General features: G+C 37.6%; 3 protein-coding genes across 3 annotated transcripts in view; 1 reads left to right on the forward strand and 2 right to left on the reverse strand.

Moving 5' to 3' along the window:
• The window catches only part of LOC130915243 (brevican core protein-like), a 25,666-nt gene extending 13,293 nt beyond the window's left edge, over positions 1 to 12,373 (reverse strand). Inside the window, exons 1-8 of the mRNA XM_057835136.1 lie at positions 12,307 to 12,373; positions 10,612 to 10,679; positions 4,379 to 4,461; positions 3,798 to 4,196; positions 3,558 to 3,735; positions 2,438 to 2,565; positions 2,110 to 2,367; positions 1,641 to 2,039 (exon numbers count right to left, since the gene is read on the reverse strand). Of these exons, the coding sequence (XP_057691119.1) occupies positions 1,641 to 2,039; positions 2,110 to 2,367; positions 2,438 to 2,565; positions 3,558 to 3,735; positions 3,798 to 4,196; positions 4,379 to 4,461; positions 10,612 to 10,631 (1,465 nt within the window). The 5' untranslated portion in view covers positions 10,632 to 10,679; positions 12,307 to 12,373. The remainder of the gene's footprint in view (positions 1 to 1,640; positions 2,040 to 2,109; positions 2,368 to 2,437; positions 2,566 to 3,557; positions 3,736 to 3,797; positions 4,197 to 4,378; positions 4,462 to 10,611; positions 10,680 to 12,306) is intronic.
• On the reverse strand, positions 10,687 to 15,817 carry LOC130915246 (interferon-stimulated 20 kDa exonuclease-like 2). The gene is made up of 4 exons (XM_057835138.1): positions 15,765 to 15,817; positions 14,570 to 15,152; positions 12,568 to 12,768; positions 10,687 to 12,496 (listed from the first exon to the last, which is right to left on the reverse strand). Exons 2-4 carry the CDS (start codon positions 15,119 to 15,121, stop codon positions 12,374 to 12,376), a joined length of 876 nt encoding a protein of 291 aa, XP_057691121.1. The 5' UTR covers positions 15,122 to 15,152; positions 15,765 to 15,817; the 3' UTR covers positions 10,687 to 12,373.
• Positions 15,818 to 16,022: 205 nt separating this feature from the next.
• Positions 16,023 to 25,041, forward strand: LOC130914881 (methyltransferase-like protein 25B). Its single transcript, XM_057834451.1, has 8 exons — positions 16,023 to 16,311; positions 16,382 to 16,500; positions 18,873 to 19,089; positions 19,153 to 19,215; positions 19,316 to 19,456; positions 22,014 to 22,669; positions 24,601 to 24,785; positions 24,852 to 25,041. The coding sequence occupies exons 1-8, from the start codon at positions 16,201 to 16,203 to the stop codon at positions 24,938 to 24,940; spliced, it is 1,581 nt and encodes a 526-aa protein (XP_057690434.1). The 5' UTR covers positions 16,023 to 16,200; the 3' UTR covers positions 24,941 to 25,041.
• Positions 25,042 to 25,684: the final 643 nt, after the last annotated feature.

Below are 25,684 nucleotides of genomic sequence, written 5' to 3' on the forward strand. Positions count from 1 at the left end.
AGGGAGCAGTGATGGCCAAATGAAGCCTCTTGAGGCAATGAAGCTTTGCAGCCAATTGGTTCAAAGCTTCATGGTGCTTCATTTGGTCTTATGACAGTCTTATGATGCCGCCATCAAATAAAGTGTTATTGGTTGATATCTTTTGGTGTAAACATCCAATAATACAGTGAGGACAGCTGCGGCTTATAGTCCAGTGCGGCTTATCTATGAACAAATGCCGTCGTGTCAAATTGGGTGGGTGGCGGCTTAGAGTCAGGTGCGCCTTATAGTCCAAAAATTACGGTAATGGGACATATATGATGAAGTTTTCAGAGGAATTGTGTAGGGATGCTTTGCTCGCTCATCCATTGGTCCAAGAAATTTTGCTGTATGTTCGTGTCACTGTCTTGTCAACTCATTGGTTGCCACTGACGGTGCTGGACGTCCAATCCATGTTGACTGAGATGGAATGAATGAACGCCCACATTCATTCGCTCCTCGCAGTCAACATGGTGCCCAACTAATGCCTTATAACGACGTAAAACTAAAATGTCAAATCATTTTGGTTTCTAATTTGGGGGGTACTTTTTTGTTTTTGTGTGTTTTGGAGTTTTTCTCGGTTCTACAAATTTGGGGGTTTTTTTGTATGTAGTTTTTGTGTTTTTCTGTGGGTTTTTTTTGCTGCTACTTTTTTTTTTTTTTTTTGCAGGTTTTTTGGCTTTTACTTAAAATTTTCCTGTTTTTGGATTCATATTTTGGGTTTTTCGAGATTGTCCGTGATTTTTTGAGTTTTTGTTAAAAAAAATTCGATTTTTTTTCTGGTTCTGGTAGGGGTTTTTGGGTGGGAGTTGTGTATTTTTGTATTTGTTTTGAGCAAAACAAACTTTCGAATACAGGTAGTCCCCAGGTCACAAACGTGTTCTGTTCCTATGCTGACGACTTAAACCTAATTTCCGCGTAAATCGGAATTAACCCTTTAAATTCACCCAAATCCAAAAAATTCCAAAAGTTAAGTCTTTTGTTTAATGATGTTGCCTTCTGGTGGCAGCGTTGGGTATGGCTGGACTGTCGCCTTAAGACTCTGACATGGATAAAGGACAGCTGCGCTCTGGTTTGGCCAACATAAGGCTGTAAATTGTTTCAGTTAATATATGTTTGTGTATGCATTTGTAATTAAATTTACAGCTAAAGTTTGTGGAGTAACGTGTGAGCAATTTGCTATGAGAATTGTAAATACGTTAGTATTCATAGCATTTAAGCTAGCGGACATTTGTTATTCAAATTCGGCTAATTAACATATTGATCAGATTAGACTATTACATTGGAACACCATTTTTTTGTGTCAAGTGTGTTTTTGTTAAAATGTGTGTTGTTTTGAACATAAGTGTACATATGTGCGTTACAGCTTTACAAATTGTCAAAAATGAAGGTAGTAAAAAGCTTCAAAAAGCCCAATTTCCTTGTTTGATGCCTGTAAGGCTGAATAACTTAACGTTTAGTGAGGACAGAACACGTCATATTAATAAAGTGTAGTAAAAAATAAGATACCGTGAGGTACAATAAGGTACTGTTTATGCTATGTTCATGAAAAAAAGTCTGGAATAGCAATTTAAAGGTTTCAGTTGACGTCAAACAGCTGCAAGCCAGTTCTGATGACTTACTTGAATGCAGTAATGGGTCTGATGAGGTGATTATTTTGGTTTCCGTAGTAACCAAGCAGTTGCATGTCAGGTTCTCCTCTCCAGGTTCTGTATGGTCTTCAGGTGCTTTTTTGTTAACCAAAATGGGCGACACGGTTGTAGAGGAACTCGGTTCTTCGGTGTGAGGTGATGTCAAATCCATGTTTCGAGTCTTCTGGTAATCCTCTGAGGGGGTGGTTGGCTCGTCTGCTCTAGATGTTGCCTCAGTGAGTAACTCCGGACTGGCATTAGATGCTGAATGACTCTCAGGTGCAGAGCGAGGATCATCTGAAGTCCAGGACTGGGTCGTTGTGGTGAGAAGATGGCTGACACGCTCTGACTTAGTGGTGAGAGGAGATGGTGATGATGAAGTGGAGTCATCTGGGGAGTTGTCATAAAGAACTCGTGAGGAACTGTGCGTTATTGAATAGTAATGAAAAAGTTTTCTTACTTCTGAAGCAGTAGACGTTATGGCGGATGGCAGCCTCGGGGAAATCCGTCTGGTTGCTAGGCGTTTCCCCACAGCACTCCCACGGTTGGCCCACGTTGCCATCCTTCAGCCACCCTAAGCTGCAGTTCTTAGGTCCATGGTTGGGAGCGGTGTACAGCTGAGTAGGGTTCGCAAGCTCTGCACCGTTGCTTAGGCAGTACGCTTTGGCCTCCTTGAAGGTGAAACCATGGGAGGCCGAACAACAGAACACCTCACCGACTGGATTTGTGGAAATGTTTGTCATGAAAACATGCTTTCATAATGTGAACGTAGAAGATCTGTTAAAAACCTTCGACAGGGCCCAGGTAGCAGTAGACGTCAAGCGGCTGCTGAGGTGCCAGCGTTCCGAAGGTCCGCACGCCCGGAAGGCCTTCTGGGAATCCCAAGCAGTCCTCTCTTGGCTTCTGAACAACAGATCTGAGAAGAGGAACTGCTTTTAAATGGGTTTCAAACCAATTTCAAATGGGTTTTACATAGTTGTTTTCAGTTGATTTAAGATTGCAATTCCAGATTTACCCAAATTTCAACAGGTTTGCAAATGGATTTATACTGGTTTTAGAATTCACCTATATTTCATATCGGTTTTGGAATTGGTTACACAGACATTTCAATTTACATGGATATTAAATTGGTTTAGAAATGATTTTACACTTATTTTAACTGTTTGACAAAGAATTTTAATTGATTTCCAATTCTGTGTAAATGGGTTTTAAAATGGTTTGAACTGGTTTCAAACTGATTTCATATTATTATGAACTATTTTCAATTAGTTTAAAAATGAGTATAAACTGGTATCAAATGTTTTGCTCAGAATTGAAATTGATTTCAAAACAATTTCAAAAGTTTCATTCAGAATTGAAAATTATTTCTAAAAAGCACTTAGATTTTTATTTCGTTTTGAACTGGTTTTACGCATTTCAAATTGATTTCGGATTAAAATCTGTTCCAAAAAAATGATTTTAAACTGATACTGCTGCACTTAGAATTTAATTTCTAAACTTTACATTGTGCTTGCACTGGTTTCACATGTTTTACACTGCTTTCAGATTGAAAGTGGTTTCAAACAGATTTGGAATCATTTAACTGGATTTTGAAGTGATTTTTAAATTGATGTGAAATGGATTAAAAGTACAAACAACTTTGGTTTCAGATTGCTTTTGCAAAGATTTAAAAGGATTTAATTTTTTTTTTTTAGAAAATGTTTTGTAAGAAATTGTTTTTCTACAAATTTTATATCAGTTTCACATAGGTTTCAAACTGGTTTCATATACGTTAGCTTTTAGTCATTTCTCACACATTTCTAACTGATTCCAAATGATTCTACACTGCAATGAGTTTTACACTGTGCATTGAAATTGGGTTTGGACCGATTTAAAACCGCTTTCAAACTGGATTCATCGCGTCCTCACCTGACCGAGTGATCTGAGAGCCAGCCTGCGTGGCAATGCTCGAATCCGCTGTGGTAGGCCGCCAGCAGCTGCTCTGGCGTGGCTATTTGGGCCCCTACCTCCTTGCAGGCCTCTCGGGCCCGCTCGAAGGTGAAGTCCCTAAGGGTTCTGGACCGGTCCCCACGGTGGAACACCAGACCTGTGTTTACATTGCTTGAATATTCCCTGTCACCCAGTGGCTTTTCCCTCCTGTATTTTTACCTTTGACCTGCACCTCCGTGACATCAGAGTCTTCTTCTTGTCCCTGCCGCACCTGGCACCGGTATTTGCCGGCGTCACTGTACCTCAACCCGTCCAGTCGGAGGGTCAGATCAGCCGGAGAGACGGCATAACGTGGCAGCGAGGCTCGGTCCCGGTAGGCCGCGCTTACCACCACATTGTCACCACGGGCCGATATGATCTCAGTCTCCTCTCCTTCAGCGTATCTGACCAGGCTCCACCTGACTTGTGGAAGAGACAAAACGGCGTGCCGGCCGTTGGTTGAGGGGGCGGGCGGTGACCCGTCTAGAGACACCAGGCAGGTCAATGTAAGCGTGGCGCCCAGTTCAGCTTGAGTGTCTTGACCCGACGTGATCGTCACATGTAGACGGTGTGTATCATCTGAAAACGAAAACCCATGTTTGTTTATTGACTTTCATATATGACTGAATCTGTTGTCAAGTTTTTGAATTGTTATTTCATGATAAACTCGTTGAAATGCACAGTAGACGAATGATTGGACGCCACATGATTGGACATCTCTCATCATCAATGACAGTGAAAGAGTTAAAGAGGGACATCACCTTGCTGGTCCTGGGCGATCGACGATGACGGGAAAACGAGCAGAGCGATGGCAACCAAAGTGGCGTGGCAAAGCACTTCCTGTCTGAAGACAACACGACAAAAACAAGACAGCAAATCTTCGGCGTGTGCTGAATTCTAATTGGTCGTAAAACCTCTGAATGGTCACCCTGACTGGCTAAACCAGATTTATTGTCCTTTAGTTTTTTTAGCTCAGGAAAACTTTTCTTTGACCAGAGAGGAAGGCTTTCCCAGAATTGGCTCCAATTTATTCTCACTGACTGAAAGAAAGCTCAACTTGCGTCTTTATGCACAGTAATTTTAATCCATTTGAACTTTTTTTAAACATACGGAGCCCCTAAAATTACATCAACAGAAATAAAATAAACTTAAACCATCTGGTGTGCACCAGAAACAATCTGGTAAACATTAGCATAATATAGCATTTAAACTAGCAGACATTTGCTATGCAAGTTAGCAAATTGTTTTTTTGTTGTACTTAAATCCTCATTTATTTTTTATTTTTTTTATACCATTTGAGGCTAAGCTCATGTGCTAGTTGAGTCCAAGATTGAAGTAAAGCTCATCTAAATCCTGTATTATAATTTTTAGCACGCCGAAACTGCTGGTGTCCGATGCGCACCTGAACTTAGCCTCAAACGATACATTAAAATAGATAAATAAGGGTCTTACAAATTAACAAATGGCTAACTTGCATAGCAAAAGTCCACTAGCTTAAATGCTATATAATGTTTACCAGATTGTTTCTGGTGCGCACCAGGTTGTTTCTAGTGTGCACCACATTCTATCTGGTGTGCACCAAATGGCAGTAGGGTCGAGAACAAAAAGTGGTATTTGGCATATAGCAAAATGGCTTTTGGCATATGGCATTTTTTTAAAATATGTTTTCGGGGTTTTTTTGCATATGGCAAATTAGCATTTTTGCATGTGGCAGTTTTTTGGTATCTGGCAAAATGGCTTTTGGCATTTTTTTTTGTTTTGTATTTTGCATATGGCAGTTTTTTGGCATATGGCAAAATGGCATTTTGGCATATGACATTTTTTTTGTTTGTTTTGGGGGTTTTTGGCATATGGCATTTTTCTGGTGTATGGCAAAATGGCTTTTGGCAGAGGGCAAATGGCTTATGACATATGTTTTTTTTTTTTTTTTTTTTTTTTTTGCATATGGCAAAATGGCATTTTGACTGGCATTTGTTTGTTTTTCATATGGCAGTTTTTTGGTATATGGCAAAATGGCTTTTGGCAAATGCCGTTTTTTTTTTTTTTTGTTGCATATGGCAAAATGGCATTTTGGCTGGCATTTGTTGTTTTTTTCCATACGGCAGTTTTTTGGTATATGGCAAAATGGCTTTTGGCAAATGCCGTTTTTTTTTTGTTTGTTTGTTTTTTTGCATATAGCAAAATGGCTTTTGGCATATGGCATTTTTTTGTTTGTTTTAGTTTTTTTGCATGTAGCAGTTCTTTGGCATATGGCAAAATGGCATTTTGGCATATGGCATTTTTTGGTATATGGCAAAATGGCATTTTGACATATGGCAGTTTTTTGATATATGGCAAAATGGCTTTTGGCATATGGCAGTTTTTTCGTATATGGCAGAATGGCTTTTGGCCAATGGCACTTTTTTCGTAAATGGCAAAATGGCTTTTGGCATACGGCATTTTTTGTTTTTGTACATGACATTTTTTGCAGGCCATGCACGTCCATGCCATTGACGGCCATGCACGTCCAAATTTCCCATTCATTTTTAATGGCAGGAAAATGTATTGCCAGTTGATGGTGCCAGTTCAATGTCAATGCGTTGTAATGGTAAGTATATTGTCAAAAAATCACAACCACACGTTTTTCTGACATTGACAATGAATGGGAAATTTGGACGTTCATGGCCGTCAATGGCATGGATGTTCATGGCCTGCACTAAATGTCAAACGCCCCCCCAAAACTGCCATATGATCAAAAAAATGCCAAAAGCCATTTTGCCATATACAAAAAAAAAAAAAAACATGCCATATGTCAAATACCACTTTTCGTTCTCGCTGTCTTTGTCCCAGATGGTTTAAATTTATTTCATTTCTCTCGATATCTCTTTAGGGACTACGTATAAACAATATTTTTAAGTTTGCATTGTGTTTTTTGTATTGTTTTTTTTTTTTTTTGTTTAGGACATTTTTTGGGTTAGACAGTTTTGGGAAGAAAGGTAATGATTTTCCATAATAGGGTCATAGTGATGATTTCACGCTTAACTCATCTGTCAATGACGGCGATAAGACGTCCAATTCAATTATACTAGGAGCCTTGCCTGGTAGAAATAATTCAAATGGATTGGATAGCTATCACCATCAATGGCACTGAAACATGAGGCAGACGTCGCATCTAGGTAACAAGGAAGCGAACACAAAAATCACAACACGTTCAATAGCCTAGTGAAGAAAAGCCAGAGAACAATCACACACTACCAGGAATTGCCATGTGAAGGCAGAAAGTGGGTAAAAAGGAAGAATATATACGACTTCAATTGTAAGGTAAGAATTACGACGTTTGAGTTGGATTAGGTTTGCGTTACATCTTAGGAACTGACTTGAAGCCAACTAGATCAAACAATTAGCTTGTGGGAAAGTCAGTGAAGCTCTTTTAAACCCTTTAGTGGTCACATAAGTTTGTTCATTTGTTAAAATAAATAAATGAACAAAGCTGGGGGGAAAAACAAACGCATATACTAAGAATAATTGTTTCGGCACAGCTTGCAGCACTCTAGTGGTCTGGAGTGCAAAGCCCAAGGCATTTCATTGTCAATATTTTGTAACATAGCACTCTTGATTAATACATTCTAAAGTACCTATACATATTGTACGTACATATGCACATTATCTGTTGCAATTGTACAAGCATAATAGATCTAATATTATTTTTAAAAATGTGCAGCGTCACTATGTAAAATAAACCTAACAATTATAATATAGTATGCATTGGATAGAAATAGAAATACATGTACAGTATATGGATATGACATTAAGGTGTACTTTATTATATACGTATACAGCATATAATACATCTAAATTTATATGGACAGTATTAATACATAACTATACGCATAAAAATGTATATAAAGTATATGACTATATTTAGGTCTACTTTTCATATATTTTTGTGTTATAGTATACAGTGTACTAAAATATTGTTAGTAATATACTATATATACCAATACTATACACTAGTGCTGCAACGATTAATCGATTAACTCGAGTAATTCGATTAGAAAAAAGCTTTGAATCAAATTTTGATGCTTCGAATATTTGTTTAATGAGATTGGCGTTGTAATAGTTAGTTTTGAAAGTGTTTGCATTTAGTTTAATTGATTTGGATGGATACACTGCCCTCTAGTTGCAACAGTGAATATGACATAACTCATCTAACATGGCTGAATCCAGCTGCTCCCTGTTAAGATCGACATAAAGCAAGTTTTGGTTTGAGCTAATATGTTTTTTTTTTTAATGCATTCGTAACTTAGGTATATTTAACCCTTTTTTGTGGGAAAATATGTTTGAACGAGCATTTGAGCTAGCAGACTTTTGCTATGCAAGTTAGCCAATTTTTTTTTTTTTTTTACTTATATCCTCAGTTTTTATTATTGATTTTTTTTTTTTTTTTTTTTTTTTTTTTTTTTAAGGCTAAGCTCAGTTACTTTATTTTTAAATGAAAGTGCAACTCTGCATTGTTTGAAGATACATTCGGGAATTTTATTTCGTATTTGCATTTAATGCTCTTTTCAAAGTGCGATCTTAGCAAGCCTTTGTTTTACATTCCTAAAATTTATTCTGCAGCGCATTCAATGTTCCTAATCCGATTTCTTGATTATTCAAACTAACTAGTTGATAATCAACTACTAAAATAATCGATAGCTGCAGCCCTACTATAGACTAGTGCATTATGAATACATGAATAAGTACATTGGAAAGAAACTGAAATATATGTTCAGTATATGAACAGAACAAAATTTGCACATAGTACAGTAAATTATTTCAAAACAGCATATAATACATCTGTATTTATGTGGAAAGGGTGTATTTATAAATTAGATCAGAATAAAAATGTACATTTATGAATATATTTAAGTTTACTTTTCATTTCATAGATATGCTAGTCATATACTAAATATACTAGGGCTGCAGCTAACGATTATTTTTATAATAAATTAATCGGACATTTAATTAAACAATCGATTAATCGGATAAATGTCACTTCTTTCAATTACCTTCACAGTTTACCTTTAAGTTGTTTTCAACATGTTCCAAGTAGGAATGAAGACAAAAATAGATTACTATTTCTTTTAACTGTATCATCAAATTCGTTGGCAACTACTTTATTAATGGATTTAATCGATTAGTTGTTGCAGCCTTATTAAGAAGCTACTTTAGACGGTTGTCCGAAAATTGGCAAAAATGTGAATTGTTTTAAGTAAAAACAGATTTTTGTTCATGTCCTACTTTGACTCAACAAAAATATAATGAAGAAATGTGATATTTACAACTGACACGTTATAATTTCATGAATTTATTAATTTTAAGTTTAAGGTGAGGACGGTCCTAAACGATTAATCGGTTATCAAAGTAGTCAATTAATTTACTAAGCTATTAGTTGTCGATTATTCAATTAAATGTTGCACCTCTAATATACACTGTTATGTAATCAGATGTATCATATATTCTACATTATTTGTTCATAAGTAGATAAACTATTGCGTGTTAAATTGTGGCTCAATAAGGTCAAGTGTGTGTGACATAAATATAATGGGAATACATTTGTAACTGCCAAATAAAACACTGAATATTTTATATATTTTTGCCAATTGTCACAGTTATATGGAAGTCCATTCCCACCACAATTTTTTTTTTTTTTTTTTTTGATGATGAAAACTTTTTTTTTTCACCGGCGGCGGAAACATGCTTCTTGTTTAATTGAAAAAGAAAAAAAAAAGTTTTCATACTTTTTTTTGTGGCGGGAAAGTGCTTCCATACAGTTAGCATAGTTACGGCATTTCAAAATCATTCTTATTTTCTGTAAAGCTACATGAATCTCCACCTTGTGCGGACACTTATATTAATGCAATACAACTTGTAAATATGTTTTCAAAATAAATATATTAGGGCTGTCAAAATTACCGCGTTAACGGGTGTTAATTTTTTAAAATTAATCACGTTAAAATATTTGACGCAATTAACGCTGGCACATTGCCTCAAACAGATTACAATGAGGCCGTTTATGGACATTAAGAGTGAAGAGAATGCCACAGGCCGCTTGGGGGCAGCGCCGTTCCATACTCATGTTATTTCTTCTAAACGTGGGAGAATTAGTAGTTGTGAGACGTTTATGCTTTATTCACAATACAATGCAAATTGCTATTTGTGCTCCACACATATTTCGGTAAGTTTTCTTTCTTTTAGTGGCATTATGTGTCTCTTGTTGTATTTTGGGTAAGATATGTACAGTTATATGTTATACAGTAAAGGCGAGTGGACACAGGCGTTCTTGGACCGCGCCGTATATTGGCATAAGCTTCGGCAACTCCTTCACAACAAACGTAAGTATCGTTTAGTGAAAGCACAACAAAAATAATATTCCTATCCCTCCCAAAAAAAAATAATGTTCACAAAACGAAAAGCACTTCAGTCTATAGTAATGAGGCCCAATTCTGACACACAGTTAAACAACAATGCAAAATGAACTGGCATTCCATATCAAAATAGCTATGCAAAATACACATAAAATTTAGTCAGACTTTGGTCACTCTATTTTTATTATTGTTATTTTTATTCTTATTATTATATTAACTCTACTTTTGATTGAAAATTTTACAAATTTTATTTAAAACGAAAACATTAAGAGGGGTTTTAATATAAAATTCCTAAAACTCTTTTAAGAACTACAAGTCTTTCTATCCATGGATCGCTTTAACAGAATGTTAATGTTAATGCCATCTTATTGATTTATTGTTATAATAAACAAATACAGTACTTATGTACAGTATGTTAAATGTATATATCTGTCTTGTCTTATCTTTCCATTCCAACAATAATTTACAGAAAAATATGGCATATTTTAGAGATGGTTTGAATTGCGATTAATTACGATTAATTAATTTTTAAGCTGTAATTAACTCGATTAAAAATGTTAATCGTTTGACAGCCCTAAAATATATACATGAAAAAGAGCACTCACCTCATTTTGGTCAGTTGCATCTTGAGATCCAGAGGCAAAGCCACGGAGGGAGGCTGGTTTTGTTGTCCCTGACAGCCCAGGCGAGAGGAGATAAAGTAGAGAAGGGGTGGGGCTTCAGGGGGCATGGCACAAATCTGTTTGCTTCATTTCAAAGTATCAAATGTATTGGAACACTTCCAGGAATTTCGTTTAGTTTGGACAACACTACAGAATGAAAAGTGAGCAAACAACAACAAAACTATTGGGACACCCACACAAAGTGAAAAGATATTCATTCAAAAAGTGAAAAGTGACTTTTAATCAGCCGGAATTTTCTTACACAATCATCCAAAGGCCAACAATGTAAAAAGGTCGAGTGAGTCCGTAAACGACAATAAAATCAGCATTAACAACAACTTATTTTGTCCAAAGACTTGCTGTGAATGTGCAACCTGAACAAATTCCTGTGTGAAGCTAATAAAAAGTGAATTAGCCACTAATGCTGGGCTATGCACCGCACGCGGGAATTATTCTCGCTTTCAATAAGGTGACCCAGCAGGAAACTGTACCATTGTATGCGCACGGTACTCACTGAAATCAAGTATTCCAGTAAATACAGCAGGCAAGCACTTAATCTGCTTTTCTTTGTTTTTTTTTCACACTTTACTTTTCAAGTGAACTGTTCCTATGGACATTCACATTTTATTGTTTTTTACTGGGACGGTAATTAAATTATATTTTAATTTAAATAGTTTTTTTTTTTTTTTTTTTATCCAACTAAGTTGAATTTTCTTTTAATGTGAAAACATGCTAAAATTTTACCAATGTGTCCAAGTGACATTGGGATGAAAATACAAACATAAATAATGACTATACTAGAGCTGCAACGATTAATCGATTAACTCGAGTATTCGATTAGAAAAAAAATATTCGAATTCAATTTTGTTGCCTCGAGTGTTCGTTTAATTAAAGTGGTGTTGTAATGTTTTATTTTGAAAGTGTTTACATTTAGTTTATTGATTAGGGTGGATACATTGCCCTCTGGTCAGCCTCATTTCACATGGCTGAATCCAACTGCTCCCTGTTAAGACCAACGTAAGCTGATTTTCTTTGGGCTAATCTTTTTAATGCATTCGTAATTTAGTTTATATGTATATTTAGCCGTTTTTTGTGGGGTATATGAGTGAACCATTTGTTAAGAGCACTGGGGAAAAAAATGGTAGCATTTTACAGCATTTAAGCTAGCGTAATTTTGCCATGTAAGTTAGCCAATTGTTCTTTTGTTGTACATAGATCCTCTTTTATTTAGTTTTAATACCGTTTGAGGCTCAGCTCAGGTATTTTAATTTTTCATGTTCCTTTTCCGATTACTCGTTTATTCGAACTAACTAGTTCATCGATTAATCGGCTAATAAAATAATCGATAGCTGCAGCCCTAGACTATACATTGATCCAAAGAAAACTTTTTTTTTTCAATTTAGATATAAAATGTCATAATTATCCATTTAAAAACAACATTTGACAATTAAGATCTATTTGTCTTAATTACTAATTGCTTGCCATTGACAGTGATAGACGTCAAATCCAATTGACCTGGGATGGCTGACATTACATATTGTTTTAGTCTAGCGACGTCAAAGGCAGTCAATTGTTGATAAAAAACTAAACTTCTAAAACTTCATAGTGGCTTAACTCAACGATAGGCTTATTGATCACCTTCAGTCAAACTGCCGGTCACGGTTAAAACAGGAAGTGAGTGGGAGGAGTCTTTGGAATGAGCCAATCAGCTGCCACTACCGCCCATCTTCCTTGACGCCAGTGTCTTTTCCCACTCGTTTTCCACCAACTTGTAGAGATCCATAGTTGCCCGAGCGTCTTCCAACGACGAGTGGCCACGGCGTCCGGTCTGAAGAAGTCAGTCACGACAATCAGTCTTTTTTTTTTTCAATTATTTGATCGATTAATTGATATTCTGACCTGGATGTCACGATTGAAGATGGCCTTGGTGAGCCTTTTGAGCGAGGCGATACTTTTCTCTTCAAAGCCGGCCCGCCGGTTGAGCAGCGGGATGCGCGACGTGTCCCGGGTAAGGGCGGCCGGGTGCGAGTACTGAAGGACCTGGAAGTCGTTGTGAACGGCGTGGCCGATTACTACCTTGCCGGCCAGGAGTTTCAGGATCTGTCGGGTGGATGAAATAGCATGTCAAATAGGGCTGTGTCAATATATCGAAAAGGTTATATATTTCAATACTTTGTAGCCTAAAAAATTATCGATATGCTCCCGCCAAGAATTGATATACAATGGTATGAAAAAGTATCTGAACCTTTTGGAATTTCTCACATTTCTGCATAAAATTACCATCAAATGTGATCTGATCTTCAAAATCGTCAAAATCACACAGAGTGCAAAACATTGTCTGCTTTAACTAAAACCACCCAAACATTTATACAGTAGGTTTTCATATTTTAATGAGGATAATATACAAACAATGACAGAAGGGGGAAATATAAGTAAGTGAACCCTCACATTTATATATTTTGTGGCCCCCCCTTTGGAAACACTAACTTGGGCTCATCAGACCAGGCAGCGATGAGCTTGTGCAAATTGTAGCCTCAGTTTCCTGTTCTTAGCTGAAAGGAGTGGCACCCGGCGTGGTCTTCTGCCGCTGTAGCCCATCTGCCTCAAAGTTCGACGTACTGTGCGTTCTGAGATGCTCTTCTGCATACCTTGGTTGTAACGGGTGGTTATTTGAGTCACTGTTGCCTTTCTATCAGCTCGAACCAGTCTGGCCATTCTCCTCTGACCTCTGGCATCAACAAGGCATTTACGCCCACAGAACTGCCGCTCACTGGATATTTTTTCTTTTTCGGACCATTCTCTGTAAACCCTAGAGGTGGTTGTGCGTGAAAATCCCAGTAGATCAGCAGTTTCTGAAAAACTCAGATCAGCCCTTCTGGCACCACCAACCATGCCACGTTCAAAGTCACTCAAATCACCTTTCTTCCCCATACTGATGCTCGGTTTGAACTGCAGGAGATTGTCTTAAACCATGTCTACATGCCTAAATGCACTGAGTTGCCGCCATGTGATTGGCTGATTAGAAATTAGGTGTTAACGAGCAGTTGGACGGGTGTACTTAATAAAGTGGCCGGTGAGTGTATATATGTGCATATAAATAAGATTTTTTTGGGTTTTTTTCCATTCTTGTTTTAAGATATTTTTTTTTTCCCAATTATATCAAAAACTGATTTTTTTTTTTAGTTTTATTCAAAATATATTTTTTTAATAAATCAAATTTTAAAATAAATAGAAAACATAGATTGAATTATTTTCAAAAAACTTTGTTTAGTTCAATTAAAAAGACACAGTAACTCCTTTTTACTTACTCCATTTACTTATCAAATTTTCACATCAAGAAAAAAATATTATCGTTATATTTAAAATATATTTTTTATTTTTTAAAATAAAAAGACTTTACTCCTTATACTTATTATTTTTGTAATTAAATCAAATTTTAAAATAGAAAAAACTATACTATTTTTCCCTTCCCTTTTTTTAATTAAAAAAATGTAATAAATTTTTTTAATGAACTAAAAAACAAGATTTTGAGCATTTTTATTTTAACAATCTCTAAACGATTACTCAGTGATCAAACTCGTATAATACTAAAATAATAACCATTATTTTCAGACAATAAACCAATATTATTTTCTCTGCTTCCAACCCTGCGGCTCCAGTACAATTTATTTAAGCATTTTTTACAGGCTAATTACCTGCATGCCTTTTGGATTAAATATCCCATAATACAACATGGACACCTGCGGTTTAAATTCCATTGCAGCTTATATTTGAAAATTGAGATAATATATGTATGTGCCTTATAGTTAACAAAACAACAAAAGTTGTCAATTAGTCAATAAATTATGTCAGCCCTACTGTCAACAATCAATCACTGAGCATATGCTGATATTCACCTAACCTCCTTCCTGGCCTGGACGTAAGGCGTGGCGTTCTTGAGGTCACGTGCACGGAGGCCGCTCCAGCGCGTGCGGTAGTCAGTGACAGGTACCGACGGCTTGATGAACTTGTCAAACACCACATCGCCCTCATACGACACTATGCTGCAGCGTCCAAGATGACTGATGCTTCCCTTGGGGCCAGTGCCCACCATCTCGCAATCCATTGCGAGGTACTTGCTTGGCAAACCTGACGGAAGACACCGGGGGACCGGGATTGGTCGAGAGTTTGGTTCGGACGCTTTGGCGTTGGTCGAGATAGAAGGCTGCCAGTGTAAGGAAGTAGAAGGCTTGTTGAAGCTCGTCACATGAGGTAAGACCCTGTTCGGCGTGGAAGCATGAGAAAATGAACGCTGCGTGAACGAGACGCTTCGCTCTGACGTCTCCGGGATCTTCTTTCTTTTGCGTTTTTTGAATTGACAGGCCATGTTGCGCTCTTGCGTCCTGTTTGGCGTCTTCGCCCCCGGGGAGGAGGAGTCTTTAGATAGGCAAATGTTGAGCATTAAGTCTGCCATGTTGTCCTTCAATTAGTCACTTCTACTCTGGCTGAAAACAGTTTCGAGAAAAAAAAGCATATTAATAATCCATTTACAAATTTCTGAATTTTTCAGCTTAGAAATCCAGTGACCACATGCATTTTTTCAATACTGTTTTTGGGTACAGCAGTTTTTTGAGTAAAGCAATGCTTTATTTGGGAATGAACTAAGTTGAAGTGAGTTGAGCTTTCTTCGGACAAGGTAGTACAATGTCAAGGAACTATGTTGAAGACAGTAGAGGAGCTTCGTTTATAAGAAATTATCTTTTCAGATGAGCAAATTTTACATGCTAGGAAATTTTATCCATAATTCTTGACCAGGGGTGCATACAATGTTATTTTTTAACAACTCATGTCCTTTTTCCCTAATATCTCATGTTCGAAGGTAGGAAAACTATTCGTAAAAAGTTAAAAGAAACAAATTTATTTGACAAAAGCTTTAGCTTTTGGCTACGCTAGTAACGTAAACACACGGAATACGCTCATTTAGTGGCTAAAAAAAGAGGCATACGACACAAACATTAACCTGTCAACGGATTAAAATGTTTTGAACATAAATAAAATACATACATCGAATGTAATTCTATTTTTAAATAGTTTAAAACTAACAAAAATAAACAGACCTGTAGCATATCGCGGAAGGGGGTTTTCTTAGTCAACAATCATACACTTCCGGGTCGTGTTGCCTTAAAGAAAAAAAGAATTGTGGAAATATTATAATAGTTTCGTAGCAACTATTAGTAGACAAATTTTATACGTATAATTTCTAGTATTAATTATGATAAATAATAATAATTAATAATACCGTGAATTATTTTCCGTTTGTATTGTATATTTTCTCTGTTGTGACGTGAAACACTTGTACTTAGATTTTCCAGAAAACTTGAATGCACCAGCGTTTATACATTTGGAAAATTAGCAATGAAGCTAAACAGAATAAAACCATCATCCCCAGTATTTAACTAGACCTGTGGGTTCATTTAGTTAACATTTTATCTACTTTTTAGCCCCAAGCGTGTCTCCTCACTTCTCAAATACCGAAGCAAGAACAAAAAAAACATGCTGGAGGGACCACACATTAGTCTTTCTACGGAGGAACAGAATGAGCTTGCCACCAAAATTACTCGTTTTCTATCACATTACAAATTCTTGTCGGAGTCGTACATCATTGTGAGTAACATTTTGACTGACTCTGTGAGCTAACTCTGTAAAATAGCTTCATGTTGTGTTTATTAAACAGGAATTCTTCACTGAGGATTTATGGCACAAGTTGCCTGTCAGCTGGCAAGCTGTTCTTCAGCATTTGTCCTATCCGCAGATAGCAGAGCTGCTGCTGAATGCTGAACATGAACACAGGAGGTACAGAACGCCGTCTTTTCACGCCATTAAAAAAAAAAAAAATTATAAATGTAAATCAGCATGTCATCAGCCCATTTATGCCTGTCGTATTTTCCAAGTTTAGTCACGTGACATTCATATCCAAAGCCGCTGTGAAAGCATTGTTTAGATAAATGAAAATTGAAGAATATATCTGTTTAGTTGTTATTCGACGACTTTATTCAAAGAAAATGCTGCGTATTGACCTATAGCAATAGATTCAACAAACACATGGTAAACAATCACAACATTTATATCACAGAAGGCTGTGACTGGAAGCGCATGCATGCCCTCTAGTGGCTTACTCCTACCCCACAGTCAACAATAAGTTTGCAATTCATCAATCATACGACGTACGATTTCGACTTTACGACGCCAGAGTCTCGTCCACCATTTTGTTTTTGTTTTTTAGTTTTTTAGCCGCATAAACAGTGCCGTATTGTACCTCGTAGCATCTTGTTTTTTACTTTATTAATATGACGAGTTCCGTCCTCACTAAACGTGAAGTTGGTCAGCTTGACAGCAATTGTGCTTTTTGAAGCGTTCTTCCTTCACTTTTGACAATTTGTAAAGCTGTAACACACATATATGTACATTTACAGTATATTCAAAACAACACACATTTTAACAATAAAACATTTGGCACAAAACAATTGGTGTTCAAACATCCATCTTGTCTGATCAATATGCAAATTTTGTAAATTAAAATAGCCTAATTTGCCTAGCAAAAGTCAGCTGGCCTAAATGCTACAAATGCTAATGTAGTTACAATTCTCCTAGCAAATCGCTCACATGTAACTCCGCAAACTGTAGCTGTAAACTTGCAACTTGTAAAAATGCATACACAAACATATATTAGCTGAAACAACTTACAGCCTTATGTAACCTTTATCCATGTCAGACATCTGAGTCTGCTTCTCAGTCATACAAGGCGACGTCCAGCCAGACCCAACTCTGCCACCAGAGGGCAGTGTACCCTCCATCATTGTACAAAATTCAAAACTTTTGGACTTTTTGGATAGTTATTTTGGGGTACTTAAAGGGTTAATTCCGACTCCTGCGAAAATTTGGGTTACGTCGCCAGCATAAGAACGGGAACTCGTTCATAATCTGGGGACTACCTGTACATCACGAGGAAAAAAACGAGAATTGCAATTTTTCTGGCCGATATTGTGCTTACAATTCGATTAATTATTTTATTGAAATGATGCTTCAGTGCAAAATTCACAGTCATATTTACAAACAATACGTGGAGATACATGACACCATCAAAACATTATAAGCAATGACTAATAATGCAAGGACACTAATGAGTTATGCAGTCCTTTCATCTATCGTTTGATGCCAGTGATTAAATCAAGTTCACTGCTCGCTACCATACACGACTGAATATGTTACTTGAGTTCTATTTTAAATATATAATCAAACAGTGATACAGGGTTGAGCGATATGACATAAAATTCATATCATGGGAGGAGGCCCCACCCTGGAAGCCCAAAGAGTGGGACTGATGGGGGAAAATATTATGTGATGTCTTAACATTAGCACATTATGCCTTTGTGATGTATGATTGCTTCTGTGACCTAGATTGTAACAACTTCTGTTGTTTTTCACCTTGGGTCCCATAGTTAGGAGGGAATCTCACGAGATAACTTGTTTTGCACCATAAATACGCGCTTGAGTTCCATAGTTAGGAGGGAATCTCCCGCGATAACTTAAATAAACATTCTACTTTAACCGCTAGGAGCCTCAACTGGAGGGGAATCTCATACCCTTGCGGGGGGGGGGGGATCTCACGAGTTCGGGGGGGGGGGGGGGGGGGGGGTCTCACGAGTTCGGGTGGTGCGTTTTCGTGGGGGCAGGGAGTAGCCACCTGTGTCCCCGCGTCAGATGTGCCTGTAAGAGTCGGGAGATTCCCCCAAATCCCCGGAAGTCTGCCAGAAGATTAAGTACGGGTCGCTTGGCTTTGTTCCTTCGCCGCTTTGCTCATTTGCCCGCTCATTTGTCAACGGTAAGCGATTTTCATTGTTAAGGAACAGTTTGTTGTGCTGTAACGGTAGCGCAGGGATTCTGGGATTGACAAACTAGATCTCACGTCATTGTTACCACTTGTTCTTGTTTTGATACTTGTTGCTTGCTCTTGTGGGATTGTAATCAATAAATTTCATTTATTCTGCATTTTCTAATCAATAAACATCGTCTATTGAGCAAATGGTTGCTGACTCACCACGAACCCGGAAATTTCGGAAAACAGGGACCCACCTACTGCCCTATTATTCTGGCTGCTGTGTAATTCTCTTTTTATTTAAATTCCAACAGAACAGAGGTTTACGCATCTACTGTATCTTATTCAGGTACCCTTGCGTTTGGCCGCTGTCCCTCTTGGCTTTCCGGGACACCGCTCACTCCTTGGCCTTTCCCAGAAGTTTCTCAAAGTCGCGAGCTGGCAACGGTAGTCGACCAGAGCCCAGAGAGTTTCAGGAGAACCAGAACCAGAGCTCACTGCTGACGCATGCCTTCCGCAAACACGTCAAGCCCAAGAAGCAACATGAGATCCGCGAGCTGGGCACGGTACTCATTCATAATTTTATCACCTTTGAGAAGTATTTTATATTTTTTGTTGTTGCATTTCAGCTTGTTAAACAACTTTGCGAACAGACCAAGTGCAATCAAATCGTGGATGTCGGTTCAGGACAGGTAGCGTGACTGTTGTTTTAAGAAAAGGATTTTTTTCCCCGTTTTTTTAATATAAGGTCATACCACGAAATCAATATTCTTCCCATTTTTTCAACAACAGGGTCACCTTACTCGCTACTTGTCATTCGGGCTCGGCTTGTCGGTGACGGCCATCGAGGCTGACCCTGCCCTGGTTGCCATGGCGAACAGGTTTGACGGAGAGCTGCTGTGGGCTTTGGAGAAGGAGCGGCAGAAGAGACAGGTCATTTCATTTCAAAATTAAATGCTTATGAGAATCTTTAGTACTAATTTAATTGAAATTAAATTAAAAATCTATTGAATAAATGAATCATGCACTGATAGTGTTTATAGAAAGTAAATTTACATTTGTACTTTACACACTTATAACTCAAATTAAATATGAAGTCCAACAGAATAAAAAAATGTGATATAAACATTGATTTTCATTGCATTAGCAAAGAATGAGTACTGTTTTAGATTTAATTTTAATAGAAAATCAAATGAAAATGAAATTGCAGAACATTATATTAATAAACGTAAAATGGACATTAGATATAAACAAAAAGTTGTTTCGATACATTGCTTGTTTTTTTTTGGGACAAATGAACAAATTATGTAAAACAATTAGGTAAAAATTAGGGCTGTCAAACGATTAAAATTTTTAATCAAGTCAATCACAGCTTAAAAATTAATTAATCGTAATTAATCGCAATTCAAACCATATAAAATATGACATATTTTTCTGTAAATTGTTGTTAGAATGGAAAGATAAGACACAAGACGGATACAGTATATACATTCCACATACGGTACCTAAGTACTGTATTTGTTTATTATAACAATAAATCAACAAGATGGCATAAACATTCTGTTAAAGCGATTCATGGATAGAAAGACTTGTAGTTCTTAAAAGATAAATGTTAGTACAAGTGATAGAAATTTTATAATAAAACCCCTCTTAATGTTTTCGTTTTAATAAAATTTGTAAAATTTTCAATCAAAAAATAAACTAGTAGCTCGCCATTGTTGTCAATAATTACACAATTCTCATGGTGCTGAACCCATAAAATCAGTCGCACCCAAGCGCCGGCAGAGGGCAACAAAACTCCCAAAAACAAGTAACAAGTGCATATGACTCTGTGCTGTCATTTTAATCTGTTTGAGCGGCGCATGTGCGTTAATTGCGACAAATATTTTAACGTGATTAATTTTTAAAAATTAATTACCGCCCGTTAACGCGATAATTTTGACAACCCTAGTAAAAATACAATGATACACAACAACTGGTTTAATTCAATTTAAATAAAATATAGGACTACCTTATTTTTCGGACGATATGAAAATCATGCGCAATAAAGGGGGAAAAAACATATATAAGTCACATTTTTTGGGGTGAAATTTATTTAATAACATCCAACACCAAGAACAGACATGCCATCTTGAAAGGCAATTTAAAATTAAAAATAGAATAGGGAACAACAGACTGAATAAGTGTACAGTATGCTAACATTACACTGCTGCTCGATTTCCGTTTTTGGCTGCATATTTCACAACTTGCAGCTTGTAAGCTGCAGAATATTATTTTCTTTTCGGTGCCATTTTGTTGTGCCCTTCTCAGTTGTTTTCATGTGTTTGTATAAGTTACCGCTAAAGTTGAGCGCCCTCTAGCGGTTTGGTGTGAAAACAACATGTGAAATGATATAATAATGTGTAATAATTTCACACATACAGTGGGGCAAATAAGTAATTAGTCAACCACTAATTGTGCAAGTTCTCCCACTTGAAAATATTACAGAGGCCTGTAATTGTCAACATGGGTAAACCTCAACCATGAGAGACAGAATGTGGGAAAACAAAGCAGAAAATCACATTGTTTCATTTTTAAAGAATTTATTTTGCGAATCATGGTGGAAAATAAGTATTTGGTCAATAACAAAAGTTCATCTCAATACTTTGTTATGTACCCTGTGTTGGCAATAACGGAGGCCAAACGTTTTCTGTAACTCTTCACAAGCTTTTCACACACTGTTGCTGGTATTTTGGCCCATTCCTCCATGCAGATCTCCTCTAGAGCGGTGTCGTTTTGGGGCTGTCGTTGGGCAACACGGACTTTCAACTCCCTCCACAGATTTTCTATGGGGTTGAGATCTGGAGACTGGCTAGGCCACTCCAGGACCTTGAAATGCTTCTTGCAAAGCCACTCCTTTGTTGCCCTGGCTGTGTGTTTGGGATCATTGTCAAGCAGAAAGACCCAGCCACGTCTCATCTTCAATGCCCTTGCTGATGGAAGGAGATTTTCCCTCAAAATCTCTCGATACATGGCCCCATTCATTCTTCCCTTTACACTGATCAGTCGTCAAGGTCCCGCTGCAGAAAAACAGCCCCAAGGCATGATGTTTCCACCCCCATTCTTCACAGTGGGTATGGTGTTCTTCGGATGCAATTCAGTTTTCTTTCTCCTCCAAACACGAGAACCTGTGTTTCTACCAAAAAGTTCTATTTTGGTTTCATCTGACCATAACACATTATCCCAGTCCTCTTCTGGATCATCCAAATGCTCTCAAGCAAAACCGCAGACGGGCCTGGACGTGTAGCCGGTCCATGAAAAAAGGCGCATATCACACCGGTCTGCGGTGCAAGAAAAGTTGGGGACCACTGTAAATAACTAACTACTAAACTGATACTAAATTAAATCAAATGCAAGCAATTGTCTATTTTACTGTACTAATTAGATGAGAATTAGAATTACTTTTCATCAAGGCAACTTAAATATTTATTTATTTTTTTTTTTTTTTTAGAAGTTTTCCTGTGAAGCACCATCATCCGAAGGATGTCCTCGCCATGTGACGGGTTGGGTGGACCCCAAAGCATCATGGGAAGTTTTCATTCAGCAGTTAGGCGCAGACCAAGCTAATGGTGACGATCCGTTAACGCCCTGCAATACGACATCTCGGTGCCCTGAGCACCTCCGTCTGGAGGCGACGGCGCCCAACCCGGATGCTCGGCGAGATCTGGTCCTGACAGGACTGCACGCTTGCGGGGACCTCAGCCCCACCCTCCTCCGCCATTTTATCAAATGTCCTCACATCTGTGCCATCACCTCTGTGGCATGCTGTTACATGAAGCTCACCACCAAAGAGCAGCCCGCCCCTCCAGGGGTGATCGGACCTCCCGGTTCACCGCAATCAGACCCCCAGTCCCTCTCGTGGGATTTCGGGTACCCAATGAGCGAACACGTGCGGGGACTGCCGGGGCACCAGCTGTCCTATAAGGCGCGGGAGGCGGCGTGTCACGCCACGGAGGACTACATGGCACGACTCCGTGAGGAGAGCACTTTGCTTAGGACGCACTGCTACCGCGCCGCTCTGGAGGTCTTCATCACAGACACAAAGCCGGATCTACGAAGGGCAGGAATACAGACAGTGAAAAAAGCCCATTTGTTGACCTTCAATGAGTGAGTCAAACAGATTACATTCATAACTAGGGGTGGGAACCTCTTAAGTACCTCACGATACGATAAAATTTGCAATACAAGGCTCACGATAACGATCTCACAATATGGAGATATAACAATTATTGATACAGGAAATCATTTGAGGATATTCTACAAAACAACTATTCAACAGAAAAAACAAGCAAGACAAAAATGGCTAGCCATAGACTTCATTATCAGTTGACGGGACACGGGGCCGATCCATAAGGGGCCTATTTTCAAAAAACTTTTAAAAATTCAAATATTTTCAAAACCAAAGCCGCTAGCGACCTAATTCCAAAACAGGCACCTTCCATAGTAATATATGAGTCTCCATGAGCAGCGACATAAAAAAATGTCAAAGTCATTCCCTAATAAAATCCTGATTAATTATTTTTTTATACAAATATAACAAAACTTAAAATGGCTATAAATTCTCAGGTTTTATGCTAGTTGCACAAAAATCACCAAATGCAGAGATAATGGCCTACATCTTCAGGATAAATAGCAATATTTAACGTATATGTTTTCGCCCCAAATAGTAACTTCGATTTTTTTTAATTTTTTTTTTTTGGGTGGGATTTAGTGCAACTTTTGACCAGCTAATAAATCACTCAATTTTCACATCAGAATCTTGAGGAAAGCATACAGAATCGTCTTAATTTTACTCTACAAAAGCAAAATTTGCATTTTTCTGTATACAATCACAATTTATTTAGGTTGAATTCCGTTATTGCGTCGAGATACAAAATCCAACATGGTGGCCATCACAAAACAAAGAGCTTTTTAAGTTGAAAATTATTGTAAATAAATGCTTAAATCGCAGAATTTCTATAGATACGAACGTAAAACAGTTTAGATTCTTGGTTAAAAGCAAAAAAATGGCAGTTTTTGTTCATTTTACTTAAATATTTCAAGCAAAAGTTACAGTATTGTGTAATCAACATGGCGGTCGACACGAAACAGAGCTTTTTAAGTTGAAAATTCTTGTAAATAAATGCTTAAATCACAGAATTTTTATAGATATGAACGTAAAACAATCTAGATTCTTGGTTAAAAGCAAAAAACGGGCAGTTATCATTCATTTTACGTAAATATTTCAAGCCAAATTTACGGTATTGTGTAATCTAACATGGCGGCCATCACAAAACAAAGAGCTTTTTGAGTTGAAAATTCTTGTAAATAAAGGCTAAAATCGCAGAATTTCCATCGATATGTACAAAACAGTCTACATTCTTAGTTAAAAGCAAAAAACTGGCAGTCATCGTTCAGTTTACGTAAATATTTCAAGCCAAAGTTACACTAATTTTATCCATTGAATTTTTTCGCAACGTTTCAAAGTGCATGCATGGTGCGAAAATATAATAATTACCTTGAATCCTTGACCAAATCACTCGAGACACTCCTGCCTGCTTGTATGCAGTAAAACGTTTGTCCTATTTCCACCTAAATCCGGTGTTAGAACGCAGCGTGTTTTTAAGTTGATCATAGTGAAAGCCAACTCAACGTTCTGCCTGGGTCGGCCCCCTACGGGAAGGCTAGGCGCAATGTCTCTGGGAGCTGTCTTATCAACTGATGGTGGAGTCTATGGGCTAGCAGCGGGCTAGCATAGCAGCTTTGTCATAGCACACTGTGGATGTCGTCTTTACAGTAAATCTGTCCAATCATGTTTTTCTGTACTGGCACCAAAGGTCTTCTTTTGACAGTAGGTCGGCATGCAACTGTGAATAATTCCCACTCTTATGAATCTAGGATTGGGAATGCTATTATAAGCAAAAGAAAATGACACTCAAGAGTGTTGTTGGCTAATATAACACTAGCTCTAATAGTTTTTTTTTTTTTTTTTTTTAATAAATCTGAAGACATCCTAAGATGAAATGATCGGATGATAATAGTTGTACGCTGCATCTCAGGTATGCCCGTTTGGGTCTGGCCCGAGTTGGCCTACCCACATCCCTGCCTCTTGACGCGAGGCGCTCGGAGGCCATGTTGGCGCAGCAGGGCCGGGTGGTGGTCTTCTTCAGCCTAGCGCTAATGCTAGCTCCGGTGGTAGAGACGCTGGTGTTGCTAGATCGAGTCATGTACCTGAGAGAGAACGGTAAGTCGCGGTCTTCTTCAAGGCATGTGTACGCTCAAATTCAGACTAATTTTGATATCTCTACAGGTGTGCGTGGTCAACTTTTTCCGCTTTTTGACCCCAACTTTTCCCCAAGGAATTTTGTACTGGTTGCTCAGAAGTCAAACGGGTTGTAAGGTACTTCAAGGTGATTTTAGCCTAAATTTTTTAGGACGTTTAAAGAAAAATAATGTAATATTTTTGTTTTTACTTCCAATGTAATGCAATAAATTACACACAAAACTTCTGTGTCTATGTGATTCTTTACAAAATAACATTATTGGTATTTGTATTCAGCTATCAACTTAATTTCAATTTTACGGTGGTACCTCGAGATAAAGCTTCGATACACGAAAATTTCATTTTGCGAGGAGTTTTTCAAAGCTCTTTTCGCTTCATACTATGAAAATTATTATACGAAAGATACAGTGCCCTCCATAATTATTGGCACCCCTGGTAAGATGTGTTTTTTAGCTTCTAATATTTTTTTTTTAATTCAAATAATATGGGACCTTAATGAAAAAAAAGAGAAAAATCCAACCTTCAATACAAGTGCATTTATTCAGTTGGGAAAAAATCCCACATAAAGAAATAATTATTTGACATCAAATAATGTGTCACAATTATTAGCACCCCTGGTGTTAATACTTTGTACAACCCCTTTTGCCAACAAAACAGCACCTAATCTTCTCCTATAATGTTTCACAAGCTTGATTTTGTGTCTGGTGAACCATTTCTGTGTAGATTTGGCCATATGTTTAGGGTTATTGTCTTGCTTAAAGACCTAGTGACGACCCATCTTCAGCTTTCGGGCAGAGGGCAACAGATTTTGATTTAAAATGTTCTGGTATTTCAAAGAATTCATGATGCCATGCACCCTA

This window comes from Corythoichthys intestinalis, chromosome 4 (genome assembly GCF_030265065.1).
Source record: "Corythoichthys intestinalis isolate RoL2023-P3 chromosome 4, ASM3026506v1, whole genome shotgun sequence".
NCBI lineage: Eukaryota > Metazoa > Chordata > Actinopteri > Syngnathiformes > Syngnathidae > Corythoichthys > Corythoichthys intestinalis.

What these genes read in the sequence shown, in the direction of transcription:
- LOC130915246 (XM_057835138.1), bottom strand. Translation starts at nt 15,121, where the DNA reads ATGGCAGACTTAATGCTCAACATTTGCCTATCTAAAGACTCCTCCTCC. An exon ending in ACGTCCAGGCCAGGAAGGAG is followed by an intron (nt 12,769 to 14,569) that starts GTTAGGTGAATA and finishes TCCACCCGACAG; the next exon opens with ATCCTGAAACTCCTGGCCGG. An exon ending in TCTTCAATCGTGACATCCAG is followed by an intron (nt 12,497 to 12,567) that starts GTCAGAATATCA and finishes TGACTTCTTCAG; the next exon opens with ACCGGACGCCGTGGCCACTC.
- LOC130914881 (XM_057834451.1), top strand. Translation starts at nt 16,201, where the DNA reads ATGCTGGAGGGACCACACATTAGTCTTTCTACGGAGGAACAGAATGAG. An exon ending in TGTCGGAGTCGTACATCATT is followed by an intron (nt 16,312 to 16,381) that starts GTGAGTAACATT and finishes TTTATTAAACAG; the next exon opens with GAATTCTTCACTGAGGATTT. An exon ending in GCTGAACATGAACACAGGAG is followed by an intron (nt 16,501 to 18,872) that starts GTACAGAACGCC and finishes TATCTTATTCAG; the next exon opens with GTACCCTTGCGTTTGGCCGC.